At 41.6% G+C, this 15906-nt stretch overlaps 1 protein-coding gene across 1 annotated transcript in view; it reads right to left on the bottom strand.

Annotated features, from left to right (window-relative positions):
• GLRA2 (glycine receptor alpha 2) overlaps positions 1-15906 on the bottom strand; it is a 117362-nt gene that overhangs the window by 88911 nt on the left and 12545 nt on the right. The window contains exons 3-4 of the mRNA XM_088667739.1: positions 597-725; positions 429-496 (exon numbers count right to left, since the gene is read on the bottom strand). Of these exons, the coding sequence (XP_088523865.1) occupies positions 429-496; positions 597-725 (197 nt within the window). The remainder of the gene's footprint in view (positions 1-428; positions 497-596; positions 726-15906) is intronic.

Below are 15906 nucleotides of genomic sequence, written 5' to 3'. Positions count from 1 at the left end.
CAAAAAACGAAGGTACCACTCTCTCTCTCTCTCTCTCTCTCTCTCTCTCTCTGTGTGTGTGTGTGTGTGTGTGTGTGATGGGCTTGCTAATAAAGAATGCTACTCTGGACTTGACTTGTGGAACATCTGCCCTCAAATGTGGCCATCCCTGATCCAAGTAATAACCATTATTTCTGCTGCTTCTCATGTTTAGAATTTACACCACAAGACCTCCGGGTGTAGGGCGGTGTTTAAATTCAATAAATAAAAATAATTTAAAAAATAAAATCCTAGATTGCTATATACATTATTCCTCTATAATTGTCCTAAGGCTGACAGTGTACATGTTGAGTTTCCCTTGAACCTGAAGCCCCTACATCTAGAATTCCCCACATCCAGAGCACATCACCCTCCTTCACAAGATGGCTTCAATGGTTTTTCCCACTCACCATTGTAGTTTCTGCTATTGAACCAAAGCTGTTGATAAATATGTTGCAGGTAACATTTACAGGAGGACCTGCAAGTTGAACAATAAATAGAAAAAAAAATTGACAGGTTGTGTTTATGACATAGATTAAGGAGTGTTGTTTCTTTGCCAGTGGCATTGCCACACTTACCATGGTGGTTTCTGTGACTGATCCAAAACTGTTGATAAAAATATTGCAAGTAACGTTTACTGGAGGACCTGTGGAATGCAATAAAAATGTTGCAATATATATCATAGCAAAGTTCTGCTCCACCAGCATCTATTTTTTAAAAACAAAATAAAACAAAATCTGGAAAAGTGACTGCTGAAACTAAGCCAAAGGTGAGACTCAGCAATGAACAATATATTGATTAAATAACATTCACATATTCACTTTCCAAATCTAGGTGATCTATGACATGGGTGTCATGGTGCTATAAGGCACTATCCTTCACGCCTACCAAGGCCCCCTCCCAATTTGTCATATGGTGCGTTTTTGCGGGTTGTTTGGGGAGGTTGCCTGCTTTTTTGTCTTTGTTTTCTTTGGGTTTTTCAGGGGTGTGAGTGTTTAATGTACGGGGGAGTATTTTGAGGATCACCAGTTTTTCTTCTGTAAAATGTATTATTTTGTGGTACCCATGACAGTTTCTTCGATTTTGAAATGTGTTTATCAGCTGAGCTCCTGTAACACAAATAGCAGTTACTCTGTAACAAGTGTGTTAATTAGTACACTGCTGCCAAAATGCCTGTGTTAAATGTTTTGTTGAATGCCACTGTAATTATAATGCTTTTATGTCATGGTCATTGTCTGATTTTTATATATTTCATTTCTCTCTGCCCTTCTCTCTATCTTACTCCTGCAAGTGATGGGTACTGATGCCTGCCAATTTAGGACAACACCTTCATGCATCTGTTGAAATGGACTGTGGTCCACACAAGGCGCCATAAAACTATTTGCTTTTATTACTGTAAAAGGCTTAGAAAACTATGAAATCTGCATGCAGTCCAAAATTCCCAAAGGATCTAGTATATTGTCTGGTTTATGGCAGAGAAAAGACCTGTGGAACAGATTCTTCAGTTGCTTTTCACACACTCCTCAGCCAAAAATCAACCGAAATATTGTAATCAAAACAAAATAAAAAAATCCTTCCAGTAGCACCTTAGAGACCAATTAAGTTTGCCATAGGTATGAATCATAGAGTTGGAAGAGACCACAAGGGCCATCCAAGCAGGAAACACCATCAAAGCATTCTTGACATATGCCTGTCAAGCCTCTGCTTAAAGACCTCCAAAGAAGGAGACTCCACCACACTCTTTGGTAGCAAATTCCACTGCCGAACAGCTCTTACTGTCAGGAAGTTCTTCCTAATGTTTAGGTGGAATCTTCTTTCTTGTAGTTTGAATCCATTGCTCCGTGTCCGCTTCTCTGGAGCAGCAGAAAACAATCTTTCTCCCTCCTCTATATGGCATCCTTTTATATATTTGAACATGGCTATCATCTCACCCCTTAACCTTCTCTTCTCCAGGCTAAACATACCCAGCTCCCTAAGCCGTTCCTCATAAGGCATCGTTTCCAGGCCTTTGACCATTTTGGTTGCCCTCTTCTGGACACGTTCCAGCTTGTCCAGAAGGTATGAGCCAGCTTGTCCAGAAGGTATGAGCACACGAAAGCTCATACCTATGCCATAGGTATGAGCTTTCGTGTGCATGCACAGTTCTTCAGATACACTGAAACAGAATCTGAAGAATCTGAAGTGTGCATGCACACGAAAGCTCATACCTATGGCAAACTTAGTTGGTCTCTAAGGTGCTACTGGAAGGATTTTTTTATTTTGTTTTGACTACGTCAGACCAACACAGCTACCTACCTGAAATATTGTAATGTTTGCGTTCTTTGATAGATGATTTATATAAACAGAAAACACTATGGAGTGAGGGGGCTAAACTGACTGCTGACTTTTCTACTACAAATTTGGACATCTACAAGGGGCAGGGCCTTTTCATTCATATATATATTAGGAAAAGTGCAAATGTAACAGAAATAAAGAAAACAAAAAAGGAAGCCCTAAAGCATCACAGCCTGGAAAGACAAAAGTACAAAAATACATCACACTCCAGAGCCTTTTCTGTGGTGGCACCCTGTTTCCTCAAATGCCCTCCATAGGAGCTCAACAGACACCAATTTTATGATTGTTTCAGCACCAGGTCAACACTTATCTACTTGCCCAGGCACATTTTACAGTTGGTATTTTAGTCTGCTCTGGTTATTTTTTCTTTTTATAATAATTGTTTGCTTTATGTATTCTATTGTATCATTTTTGGTGCTGTGTTTAATGTTACTCATGCCTGCTGCATGCTGCCCTATTTCTGCATGGATGATGGGTGGCCTAGAAATAATAAATTGAAGAATTTATTACTGATAATTGAGCCACAGAGAATTCCCTGGCTGCTGTGCGATTGCTGGATTTTTATTGGATTGTGATGGACTATTTTATTTTATTGTACTGGTATTTGTGTGTTGCAAACTCTCTTGGGATACTGAAGGAATGGCAGTACACAGATGTTCATATATGCAAATAATTGTTAAAATGTTTGTAAGAAACGAACAGGGTCCGTCCATCACTTGCCATTGGTCGCTTGTTTGCCTCAGATCCATTTAATTTAAACATTAAAGTTTGAGACAAAAGATTATGGCAACGCACTGCACAAAATAGATAGGTCTACAGTCTCCGCTAATGCAAGATTGATTTTTACTAGACAGCAAGACATGATGCAGATTGCATGACAGCCTCATCAGACCTCATCCTGGGAGCAGTCATGGAAACCTTTCATTCATAAGCTGACGCAGTGATACAGTGACACACAGCAATAGGGCTACTCGACACTAAGGTGTGAAACCGCTGTGGCCTTTCCTCATAAAACTAGACATTGTTAACCAATGTGATTTTATGTACAGTACTAGCTAATAAATGCGTTCTGATTCATGAAATATATCTCATGTTCAGCATTTACGTATCATGCTTTCGAGAGCAAAAAACAAACAATCAATCAATCAATCGTCATGTGACTGAAAAATGAAAACTGTCCCACGGTTACCGTTTTGGCATTCACGTTGTTAAAGTACTGAATATTTCACAGTATTTGTAAATGTAAATGCAGCTGCCCAGTGGACTATGTTCACAGAGCACCACAAGTGTAGATTTATAGGAAGAACCCACTAGCAAATTGAGCTGACCTCTTCATTCCAGGACTGGCGCAGATCTGGTTTAGAAAGTGCCTCAACTGAATAAGTTGGTGGCCACATTCTCAGCCCTGTGGCATTCTGGGAAAGCAGTAGGCTCGTCAGCAGCCAGGTGTGACTTCAAACTATATTTTAATAGCAATGAATGGGTTCTGTTGAAGCAGATCTTATTTTACAGGTCAGGTGACCTGTGAGTTATCCAACAAGGCTAAGCAATTATCTCTATCTGGTGGAGCTATACCAATTTGTGCCGGAGGTATTATTGCAGCTGCAAATTTTTAACTTTTACACCTCAGTAATAATGTCAATGAAACATTTTTTAAGCTGGCAGAAGCCTTCAGGAAGAAATATACTGTATAATGAGGCAAGGCCATAGTGCTGGTAATTACTTCGTTTTTAAAAGTGGCCTAATACTGTATAAGAACATAGCTTTAATGGCACATAAGGAAATAATGAGTTGGTTCATGGATCCCAGGTTTTAAATATATAGGGTGGAATTAAAAGTAGCACTAAAGGGTATGCTTCATCCACATAAGCATTTCTGCCTGCCTGATGGAAGAATTTGCCCTCTCCTCTTCTTCTGACCCCCTGCAAGTCAACTTTTTGGAGGGGCAACTGGGGAGAGAAGGGTGAAAGGCCCATTGTGCATGTGGAACCTGTTATACTGCCCCCAATTAGCACAAATATTTTGTTGAATCCAGCCCATACTGTATGGATGCACTGGGGCACCTACTGTCTTCACAGAATTATAATGCCCAAGATTCGTCATGGGAGCTGCCCCATGGCAGAAAAATCCATTTTGAGTGCAGCCCTGGCCTGGATTTAGTTCGCCATAATCATGATTTTATGATTTATTCCCCACCCTCCTGGCTGGGTTTCCCCAGCCACTCTGGGTGGCTTACAGTGCATATAAAAACACTAAAGCTGCCTCATTTCTTCCAAACCAAAACAAAATACCTTCTCGTAGTTGAGTTCTGAATCAGCAAAACCTTGCTAAAGATCCTGTAGCTGGGATTAGCCTTTCCTTGCATCTGCCTTCTCCAGAGACTTGCTTACTAATCTATTCTTCTAGAAGCTCTGCGGTGCTTTATAAATTGAAAGCATTTAGTGTTCAGTTACCCACATTTCGCTGATGTCAACCTACTGTGTGTGTTGAATCCCTATCCCTATTGACTTCTGGCTCTAAACGTGCTTTGGTAATTCGATTCACAATTCACTGGGAAGTTCTCATGTCTTCAGTGGCCGGCGTACTTTGTTGTGGATCCTTGTATGAAATACAGTACAAGGTTTTTTGGTGGTGGTGGGAGGGGGACTCCTAGTGCTTCTTTATATGTAATGGTACTCCGCAATAAGAAGTAGAATCACCTATCTTTTTTTATTCTTCTTGCCTGTGGCAGCCATTTTTTATGCTGGCACCTGTGAAACTTTTAAATATCTAAGTCCGGCCACCAGAATAAGCCTACTAAACATTAACCTGTAAAATATAGAGACTGCAGACACACCCATTTCCTCTACTATTCATCTACTTAGTGAAAGCAGCAAGAACGAAATCATAGAGCAAAACATTCTTCTTCTGTGTTTTTATGGACTTCAGAGGAAACCAATGCCTCCTTATTGGCCTTATGGCAATAATTAAAATGGCGTTTTAGGAACTTTGATACAACCAGACAGTATCCCAACTAAATGATAAAGAAACTCAGAATGTGAAAGACAGAATGAGATGATCACAAGAATCCAAAAAAGGGAATCGTGTGTATGACAAAACCTCCAAACTGCTACAAGTACAAATCAAAGGTAACCTTCCCATTGAAGTTATTTTTTTTTACTTCCTTTTATGCTGTCATTCTGTGAGGTAGTTTTAGGATATTATTCTGCTTCTTAGATGCTGTGTGTCAAAAATATAAAGGGCCCTATGTAAGGTATCTGTTGAGAAACCTTCATCATCTTGGAGTATTTTGAAATAAATGGAACTTTAAAAGACTTAAAAGCTGGGCTTTGACAAAAATTCATTTTAGTCAATATTACTATTCATTGACAGCAATTTTGAGCAACCATTAAAAAGAGAAATGGTTTTAAAAAAACCCTCTAGGACCTAAAATGTAGTAATTGTATGATATTTTATGATTATGCAGTTTCTTGGAAAAATCAAATAAGGTCTAAAATTATTGTTCTGCTTTATCAAGCACAAACTCTTATCTTCTTAAATTCTTTATCTAGGGTATAAATAGCATAGCATATATACCCAGTGGGATATGATTGTGGGGGGAAATGTTGCTTTTGCTTCTCATTGTGGTCACATCTTCCAAAAGCTGCCATTGCCCACTATGCATTGAAGTTATTGAGAACTAAGGTAAGGTAAAGGACCCCTGGACATTTAAGTCCAGTCAAAGTCGACTATGGGACTGCGGTGCTCATCTCACTTTCAGGCTTGAGGGAGCCGGCGTTTGTCCACAGACAGCTTTCCGGGTCATGTGGCCAGCAGGCTAAACCACTTCTGGTGCAATGGAACACTGTGACAGAAACCAGAGTGCACGGAAATGCTGTTTACCTTCCCACCACAGTGGTACCTATTTATCTACTTGCACTGGCATGCTTTTGAACTGCTAGGTTGGCAGGAGGTGGGACAGAGCAATGGGAGCTCATCCCATCATGGGGATTCAAACTGCTGACCTTCTGATCGACAAGCCCAAGAGGCTCAGTGATTTAAACCACAACGCCACCCGCCAAAGCATGACACAATGTCATGTATGTTGGGATGTTTCCACAGAACTGTACCTTGTGTGGGGATCACCAACATGGCACCATTGAAGTCTCCTCCCTGGTGTTCATGAACCATCTGAGCTATCCCTCCCTCACTGCTCTTTTGGTCATGAGGTGGTGAGAATGGTTATGCTTTCATCTATTGAGAAGCACATAGAGTTGAAGAAGGAAGTTGAAAGACTGCCACTCTTTCTCACTTCCTCTTTCAGTTCTATGGTCTGTGAAGGCGCTGTTTAATTCCAGTGATCTTTCTTTTCCCTGGATTTCTTAGTGACGTGGATGACATATGAACATAAAAGCCCAGGCCTATCTAGCCCAGTATTCTGTTCTCACATTGGTCATCCAGATGCCTATGGGAAGTTCTGGTCACAATCCACAGCAACTGGTGTTTGGATGCATCCTGCCTCTGATATTGGAGGCAATATATAGCCAATATCCATTGGAAGCCTTGAATGAATGTCCTGCCAGAATGTGTGTAACGCCTTTTAAAGCTACCCAAACTGGACACCTTATAGCATGTTACAGCCACTATTGTAGCTGCTAAGAGTTTTGGGAAGGCTGATATACAAAGCACAATTGCAATGGAGAATCAGATCATACCTGATTATTGCCGATTAAGCAACACAGACGAGCTACTATCTCCTCGTGTCCTACTTAGAATCCGTGCCAGCTGTAGATATTTTGCTGTTTGAAGTGGAACCCAAATGGCACTCCCTTCTCCCCCACTAGGGACAATAATTTTCAAAGTCCCACTCCATCACTGAGACATCAATTCCTGCCTTCATCTCTCCCATCTTGCCTGAAGCAAGTTGCTTCACCCTGCTGCATGGCCGAATTGCTAATGCACATCACTAATGCGGAGCTCGGTGTTAGCTCTATCACACAGAGAAAGTTGGAAACACCATCCATGCTATGGATTTTCCATGCCACTTGCAGTAACATAAGGGGATTCTTACAGCAGCTGGTGCTCTCCAAGTCAGGCTGAAGATTTATGCTATGACCGGTGCTACATGGCTCTGTGATGGCATTGAAAAACAATTGCACAGAGGCTGTTTCCAGATTCCCCTGTATGACACAGGAACACATAAACCATCTCCAGGACTCTTATTCAGGCATAAACATGTACTTAATGAGTGCTCTGAATATATATTATGTAGTAATGCCTCACTCTTAAATAGGGAAGTTGTACATGTTTAATGATCATGTATATGCACAGGAAAAGAAGAAACTGTCAATTTTGGTTCTAAAATTCAGTTCCCCACATTTCGACAGCAATTTGCAATTTCCTGTAAAAAAGAAATCCACAAAACTGTATGAAACTTTGTCAGAAATTCAGTGTGAATTTCTCCTATCACACATTTTGGTATGCAGTTTTGGCTAATATACACAATTTTGCAAGCAACTTCCACTAAGAAAATGCATTTTTCATGTTAAAACAATGTTTGCAGCTGTTTACTTATGAAGGAAAAACGATGAGCAAGGAGAACATGATAAGGGAGTAGATGTGTGGTGTAGAGAAATTTTCCCTCTCTCGTAATCCTACAACTAGGGACTAATAAAAGGAAGTACCTCTTAACATAGTGCATGGCCATGGATGGCTTTAAAAGGGCATCAAACCAATTCATGGGGAATGAGGCTATGTCTTCCTGTAATTTTGTACATCCCCTTGAAGGGGCAACTGTACCCTAAAAGGTGGTATAAATATCAGGTATGAAATAAAATATAAAATGAAAATAAGATGGGATGGGATGTGAACAAAACAGGTTCAAATCCTTGTTAATTTATGGAGCAGACTCTCAGGATAAAATAAATTGTTGGGATGATAAAATGAGATGCTGGTTTATTTTAACCTGCTCTGAACTATTGTCAAGTAGGACACAATAAATAAATAAATAAATCATGTAAGGTACTTTCTAATTAAAGGAACATTTTATGAATATCATTGGAATAATCTCAGTACTAGGTAGCTTACTATAAAGCCTTCCCTTCTGTTCAGGAAAAAACACTCAGAGCCTCTCGGTATAACCTCCAATTAGATCAAACAGTATCATAACATGAAGGACAAACAGAGCTGTTTCACCTCAAATATCTGCTATCAAAGCCACCTTGAGGTTGACCTACAATGAGGTCAAAAAAGACTGCAAATTTCAGCAGTGCAGGCTCAGGAGAAGTGTTGAGTGCTGCTTTAGTTGGACGGCTCTTTGTTGAATTTAATAAGGGTTAGAAAGGTGACGTGCGAATAGGACAGAACTTCTAATGAAAGGAAACGTCTGCTCAAGGCAAAAACAAAAGCCTCCTAAAATGGTATGTGAATAACGAGGTCTGGGTATTAAAGCCTTAGAGAGCACAGTGGCTTGCAGTGAAATCCTAGCCAGGTCTGCTGAGAAGAAGTATTCACAAGTCTTTGTGTCACAAACATTGTGGATTCCCCAGCCACATTCAGCATCCACACCAAGGCTGACACATTTTCCTTCCGTGGTGCCTTATTTAGTTAGGCATTACAAATACTAATTCCTCACATCCAGGTGACTCCAAAACATATGGTTTAAAGCCACCCACCCAACAATAGCTATAGACCTACATCTAGTTTCCCCTGAAGTCATTAAGAAAATAAGGCTCTGACTGAACACCTGATTAGTTCATGCATAGATTTACTACTGGCAAAGAAAGAGCAGATCAGGATTGTGGAGTGCTGATAGGTTCTTGAAAAGTGTTTGGTTTAGCCCTGTTCTCAGTTTCCTTTCCACACCCTTCCGTTAATGATAGGGAAGCTAAGCTTGCCCCTCTGACCTTGTCTTAAGCTTTTGCATCTGTGCCCCATGATCAAATCTCTACACATTTGGTAGAAACGGCTCCCTGAATTCCCAGGGTTCCTGACCAATTGGAAGAATCTCACTCATAACTGTATGCAAATATTGCCCCGATTTCACCTTCCACAGAACATATGAAAGTCAAGAGCAAGACCCACTGATACATGGAACCTGGCAAAATCTTGCTTCCTTATCACACGTTGACCTAATGCAACTGTTTTGTTTTAAGGTGGGTGGGGTATAAATATTTATTATTATTATTATTATTATTATTATTATTATTATTAGCTGTTAAATTAAGTTACCGGTAGGTTAGCTTATTTGTATTGCTTTATATAATGCTGCATTTCCTCCCAATTATTGACACTATGGTTATTTTAAATTGTTCTTATGTTTTTGGAATTGTTATATTTATTGTTGATTGCTTGATGTCAGCCACTTTGGGCACAATTTTGCAGGAAAGTGGCATACAAGTAAACAGATGGTGATGATGGGAATGAAAGTGAGAAGAAGACTCTGACAGTTAGTGTGATATTGCCTTGAACAGAGCCATCTCTCCCTTTGGGTTTACTGGCGTGTTGCACCTGGGCGCTGAGGGGCTTCTGAGGGGCGCCCCAGCAAGTGGGGGAGCTGTGCACCACGGCGCCAGATAAACTTAAGACGGCCCTGGCCTTGAACATGTCCTGACTGTGTTGAATCAATGATTGCCCTCACACTGCATTTGGGAACAGCTTTGTCCACTTTTATTGTGACTCCCAAATCACAAAAAGCGAAAGTGCTTTTCAGCACTATGGAAAATGTTCATTTACAAGACCCTTTCAGCTCAGCCTTAATTATTTTTACGCAGGGTGAATACGGGATCTCTTTGATGCTGGTAAGTTTGATGACTTTTTTTCCATTGAAGGTGGCATAATAAAGATATTGTGTTGTGCACACTCAACCACTATTTTCCCTGCAGGGACAATAGTGGTTGAGTGTGCACAACACAATATCTTTATTTTGCAGAGGGTTAAAAAAAATTCTTCAAAAACTCAGACAGACTCCTGGGGAAAAATGATGATCATGTACATCACAGGAAACAATAGAATCATAGAACTGTAGAGTTGGAAGGGACACTGAGGATCATCTCATCCACCCCAATGCAATGCAGGAAGACACAGTTGTCCCATAGGGGGATCAAACCTGCAACCTTGGCATTAACAGCACCATGTTAATTATAACTATACCTGAGCTATGGTTTTCCCAGTAGCGATGTATGGAAGTGAGAGCTGGACCATAAAGAAGGCTGATCGCCGAAGAATTGATGCTTTTGAATTATGGTGCTGGAGGAGACTCTTGAGAGTCCCATGGACTGCAAGAAGATCAAACCTCTCCATTCTGAAGGAAATCAGCCCTGAGTGCTCACTGGAAGGACAGGTCCTGAAGCTGAGGCTCCAATACTTTGGCCACCTCATGAGAAGAGAAGAATCCTTGGAAAAGACCCTGATGTTGGGAAAGATTGAGGGCACTAGGAGAAGGGGACGACAGAGGACGAGATGGTTGGACAGTGTTCTCGAAGCTACGAACATGAGTTTGACCAAACTGCGGGAGGCAGTGCAAGACAGGAGTGACTGGCGTGCTATGTTCCATGGGGTCACAAAGAGTCGGACACGACTAAACGACTAAACAACAACAATACCTGAACTATAGTTCTATCCTCTTTTAGTTGCATCCAACTGCCAGTGATTCCTCATAATAGATACCATGGGCCAGTTGGGGGTTTGGTTCTGAGTCTTCTAATCAAAAGGCACATATAGTCACATCCCCCCCACCCCACCCCACCCCACCATAATCACTACAATATCTGATCCTTTGTCCCATCCAGTACTATATTCCCCAACTTCCTTCACATCCAATATATGGGTGTAACATGGCAGCCTTGAGAAGGCAGCAAAAGCAATGGTGGCAATATAATACCCAAAGCATGGCGGAGGGGTTACAAGAAGCAGAGGAGTCATATGTGGACGAGGAGCTGTGCTGGGCAGCTGGTGGAGACATAGGGCAGCAAACCCTTTTTTCATCTGTCATACTTGGTAATGGAGACTTACTGACTGATCTTTAATTTTACTTAGATATATGAAGGAACCTCTGGTGCCTTAGCATGAATTATACACTCAATGGGCTGCAAATAAAACTTTCCACATTAATACAAAACAAGTGGATGGGTTGATAGAAGAGCACACAGCCATTGTCTCTGCAAACTGCTCCCACCCATTGTGCTTTTGCTGTCAGTTCTCGGAGTCCACAAGTTAATGGCTTCCCATTCCAACGAATGTGACAGGAGAGAGAAAAGAAGCATACTTTGTGCTTTCACACATGCCAGTTAATTCAAACTCTCAAATGGAAGGACTGAGTGCTTCCAATTGCTGTGCCACAATGGCATAATGAAGACAGATTTGTGCTACTTAAATGCCTGGGCAATGATAACAATGGAGATGGATTGGAAAGGAAGGGCATGGAAGAAAATCTAACTGGGCTTGAAATGTAACATGCTGAACTTGAAACATGCAAAATCAGAATTGGTTTTTATTTTAATTATTTCTATTACTCACCACAATTCTCAAGGCTAGATATCATGCCATTAAGTGATTTTGGTCAGTTGAAGGCAAGCCCCTTTCACAGCAGGACTTTGAGTAGGGGGCAGTTTTTTGACTCAGTGTCTCTGGGTCCAGACCTCTTCAAATAGAAAAAAGTTGGTGTCCCTTCCAACTTTACAATTCTATGATATGTGTTGGAATTTAATATCTTGGTGTTTTCTGCACAAAATCACAGGGCCAGATTCAACTAATGGGTCCCACCAGTTGAAGCTCGGGCAAAAACTTCTGCTAGTGAAACAGGCCTTCCTCCCCCACCCCACTCCTGCCCCCCAATTGACTCTGGGTGGGAGTCAGAAAAACCTCCAGAATGGCACATGGGAAGAGGAGAGGGGAGATAGTTCCATCAGGCAAGCAGAAATGCTTGCATTGACAGAGCAATCTCCTTAGTGCCATGCTGAATTCCTCCCAAAGACTTTACACAATGGAAACCATTCAAGCAAAATATTTGCTTGTAATCACCAATCTTTTTATTAGGTGGGCTTGGTATTTGAAGTCTATTCTGATATTTTAATTATCAGTTATGTTGCTTGTCTTTTTGTTTTTAAAATTGATTTAATTATGTATTATTGCTCTATCTTTGTTATCTGAGGTTCCAGCAGCCTCAGTGGCTAGCAGTGCCTTTTACCAGTTATAGCTGGTGTGCCCATTGCAGCTATTATGGGATGGTATAGCTCTGCTGTGGTGAATCATGCACTGGTAACCTCAAGACCTGATAAATAGAATGTGTTCTGATGGGGCAGGTATCATCTCCTCCAACTTTGGTTGAATCCTGTCCCAAATCTATATAAAATTTTAAATTACAGTTGTGTGATACACAAAGAAGGGAGGCAACGTCCATGTTGAGCACTGTTCAAATTTCCATACTTCTTTTATTTATTTGTGTTGTATTACTTGGTTGTCTCCCGAGTACAAAAGAGAGAAAATGGATATGGTAGTACAGATTATTGGATCAAAATTTGTTTTTAAGTGTGTGTAAGATTTATGGCACTCAATAGTTTCTTGACACACTCAAATAAGACAGATCACTTTCCCTCCTCTTTGTCTTGAGCTGGCTTACCATTCCTCCTGCTTCCTTACAGACAGTCTCCTTCTACTGTGCCAGCATGACATTCTTTTCAGACTAACAAACATCCCCGCATGACACTGGGATGTACTGTATCTATGTGAAATCTATCAGCGTTGAGAGACCCCCTGCCATCTCTTCAGTAGACAAGCAAAATCTGAATCCTAGTTTCAAGAGCTGAAAAAGATAATATATACAACCTGATCACTGGGCAGCTTTCTGTATTTGTAGAAAGTAAAAACAAATGGAATTGAATGGAATATTTTCAGGGAAAAAGCCAGGGCTTTTCCAGAGGCCAACAAAATCTGGGTTTTATCTCCTGAGCAATCATTGTGTATACTAACAGCAATATCAGTTGATAGAATCATAGAATTGGAAGACACCACAAGGGCCATCTAATCCAACACTCTGCAATGCAGGAAGGAGTCTTTTTGTCCAACGTGGGAAGTTCTCTGACAGTCAGTCCTTATGTAGCCAAAACAATACCACCAACCAACAAGTGGAGGGGTGGGAAGCCTCCAGGCCATAGGTCTGCCAGGCTTTCTCATTTGGCTTCTTTTGGCTAAGCCACATCCACCTGCCCTACAGATACATCAGATCAGAGGCAGGTAGAGGAGGAGCTTTCACAAAAGGGACTTTGCAGACAAAATGCAAAGCCAGCAGCAGCTGGTTGCCAGGCGATTGTTCACTATGTAGCATTTATGGACAGATTAAGGCTCGCATTGATGGTATACGATGAAGAACATGAATTGAGGGACACACAGACCCTCACATGACCAAGTCTTCAGAAGCAGGTCACCACCCATACTATTTATACCCCACACATCTTAATGAGTTGCTCCAGCCACTCTGGGCAGCTTCCAACATATGTAAATACATAATAAAGCATTAAGCATTTAAAAAACTTCCCTATACAGGACTGGCTCAAGGGCTGGATAACTCCATACCCTCCAAGATTTATCCAATGAAAATAGAGACATCCTAAGGAAAAGTAGGACATTCTGGGATCAAATCAGAAACCGGGATGGCTTCTTTAAATCAGGGACGTCCCTGGAAAATAGGGGCACTTGAAGGGTCTGTAATATTACACTAAGAGGCCTGTATGTGTGATGGCCTGGTGTGAGTGTGATCCTTTTCCCTCTCCAAAGGTGCGTGTGGGTGAAGCACTGCTCTGCTCAACCCATTGCTTGCTTGTGCATGGAAAAGAGTGAGAAACAAGGTGCTCCTCTACTGTGTCTCATCAGACCTCCATCTCTCCGGATCCCCATTACATGTGCTCAGTGTTCCATTTTCAATACAAACATTTTTAGACAACAAATGAAATGGGTATCTCTTGGGTTTCTACTAAGCACTTTACATACCACTCCCCTTCACACATTAAGAAGCTGTTTCCATGCAACAACTGTTCCCCCCCTTCATTCTGTTGTTTACTTGCTGTTGAATGTTTCCTTTCTCTAACTGAGTATTTTCAGTAATTAATTTTTCTCCCCATGCTATTGGCAAATCGCCATGCAATGGGCTTGAACGTGTGTGTGGGGGGGGGGGATCCATGGAAAACTGATTCCCAGTGCCAGAAAGATAAAGTACAAAAGCCATTATCTGTAACTGTTGTCAGGGTAAATTATAAATAAATGACCTAGTCCAGTGTGTTTATTATCCAGCCTTAAACCCATTGACTCAGCATGAAAATAACATGACGCCAAGAGATGAATTGTAATCAGATACACCCCTCCCCCGCAACCCCTGCCCTAACTGCAGCTCACACTGAGACAGCCGTAAGTTTTGCATCAGAAGGAGTGACTTGGGGCACATTGTCACTCTAGAACATGAAATAATAGCCCTGTCACAGCACTGTCTAGCATTAAAGGCACTATATATAGTACGGCCTCATTTGTCCAAAAGTCGTCGGGGGCGGGGCGGGTGACAATGGCTAAACAGAATAGTTCTGCTTACATAGAAATGTATCCATGCACATGTGAGCTTATCTATTCATTCATAACAAGCCTGTGGTGATATTCTCCTGGGACAGAGCCACTTTAGATTGCAGGAAGAAGGTTGCCTGTTTGAATCCACATCCAAACTCTCCCACCCATGGAAAGCCAGAGGAAAGCCTGGTCTTCCTCTTGATGTAACAGGCTTATCTACACTTACTGGTAACTTTCCTCCACACTTTCCAAGCATAGTGCACACTTTAAAGCTCCATGTCCAAGATATCTCTCTCTCTCTCTCTCTCTCTCTCTCTCTCTCTCTCTCTCTCTCTCTCTCTCTCTCTCTCTCTCTCTCTCTCTCCTTTTTTGCCCTGCAGCTTTCCCCACAAAAACCTGCTTTTTAAAGTTGAACTGGAGCAAAGAGCAATCTGAAGAAAACCCAATTTGATGTTTGTTGTGCTGCTGAGAGTGGGTTCTTGCGGGGAAAGCTCTGGGGCAACAAAAGAGTGCTTGGACACTGTGCTTTAAAGTGTGGGCCTGTTGCTGGAAAGTGTGGTGCAAAATATAAGTGTAGATAAGCCCCAGGTTTTGGCATACATGTATGTTGTTGTATTCCATATATATATGGCGGACCTTGGTAATTTGGCACCCTGTGTGAGGCCAAAATTTGATGCCCCTCACCCAGCCCTTGCACTGTCTTCCAAAAGCCGTGTAAGGGAGGTACTGGGCTTTGGGAAGGAGGCTCTAGGGGTCTGGCAGGCTTCAAGAAGGCACCACCTCCACTCGGCACCCAGTGCGGGGGAACCTGTTGCGCTGCCCTAAATCCACCTCTGCCTTGTGAAATGGTTTAATAATGGCTGCTTACCCGTTTCCAGGTGGGCATTAGCTACATGCAATGGATTTGCAACCATCAGTTTTTGGAGAGATGAAAAATGCTTCATGCAAATAATGTAGTGTTTTCTGTCACTCTCACCAGCATTGTTTAATCTGCCAAGTAAAACTGAGGCTGCACTTGAGGCATTC

Source organism: Zootoca vivipara, chromosome 4 (genome assembly GCF_965207765.1).
Source record: "Zootoca vivipara chromosome 4, rZooViv2.hap1.1, whole genome shotgun sequence".
Lineage (NCBI taxonomy): Eukaryota > Metazoa > Chordata > Lepidosauria > Squamata > Lacertidae > Zootoca > Zootoca vivipara.
This window is presented reverse-complemented; position numbering and strand designations above follow the sequence as displayed.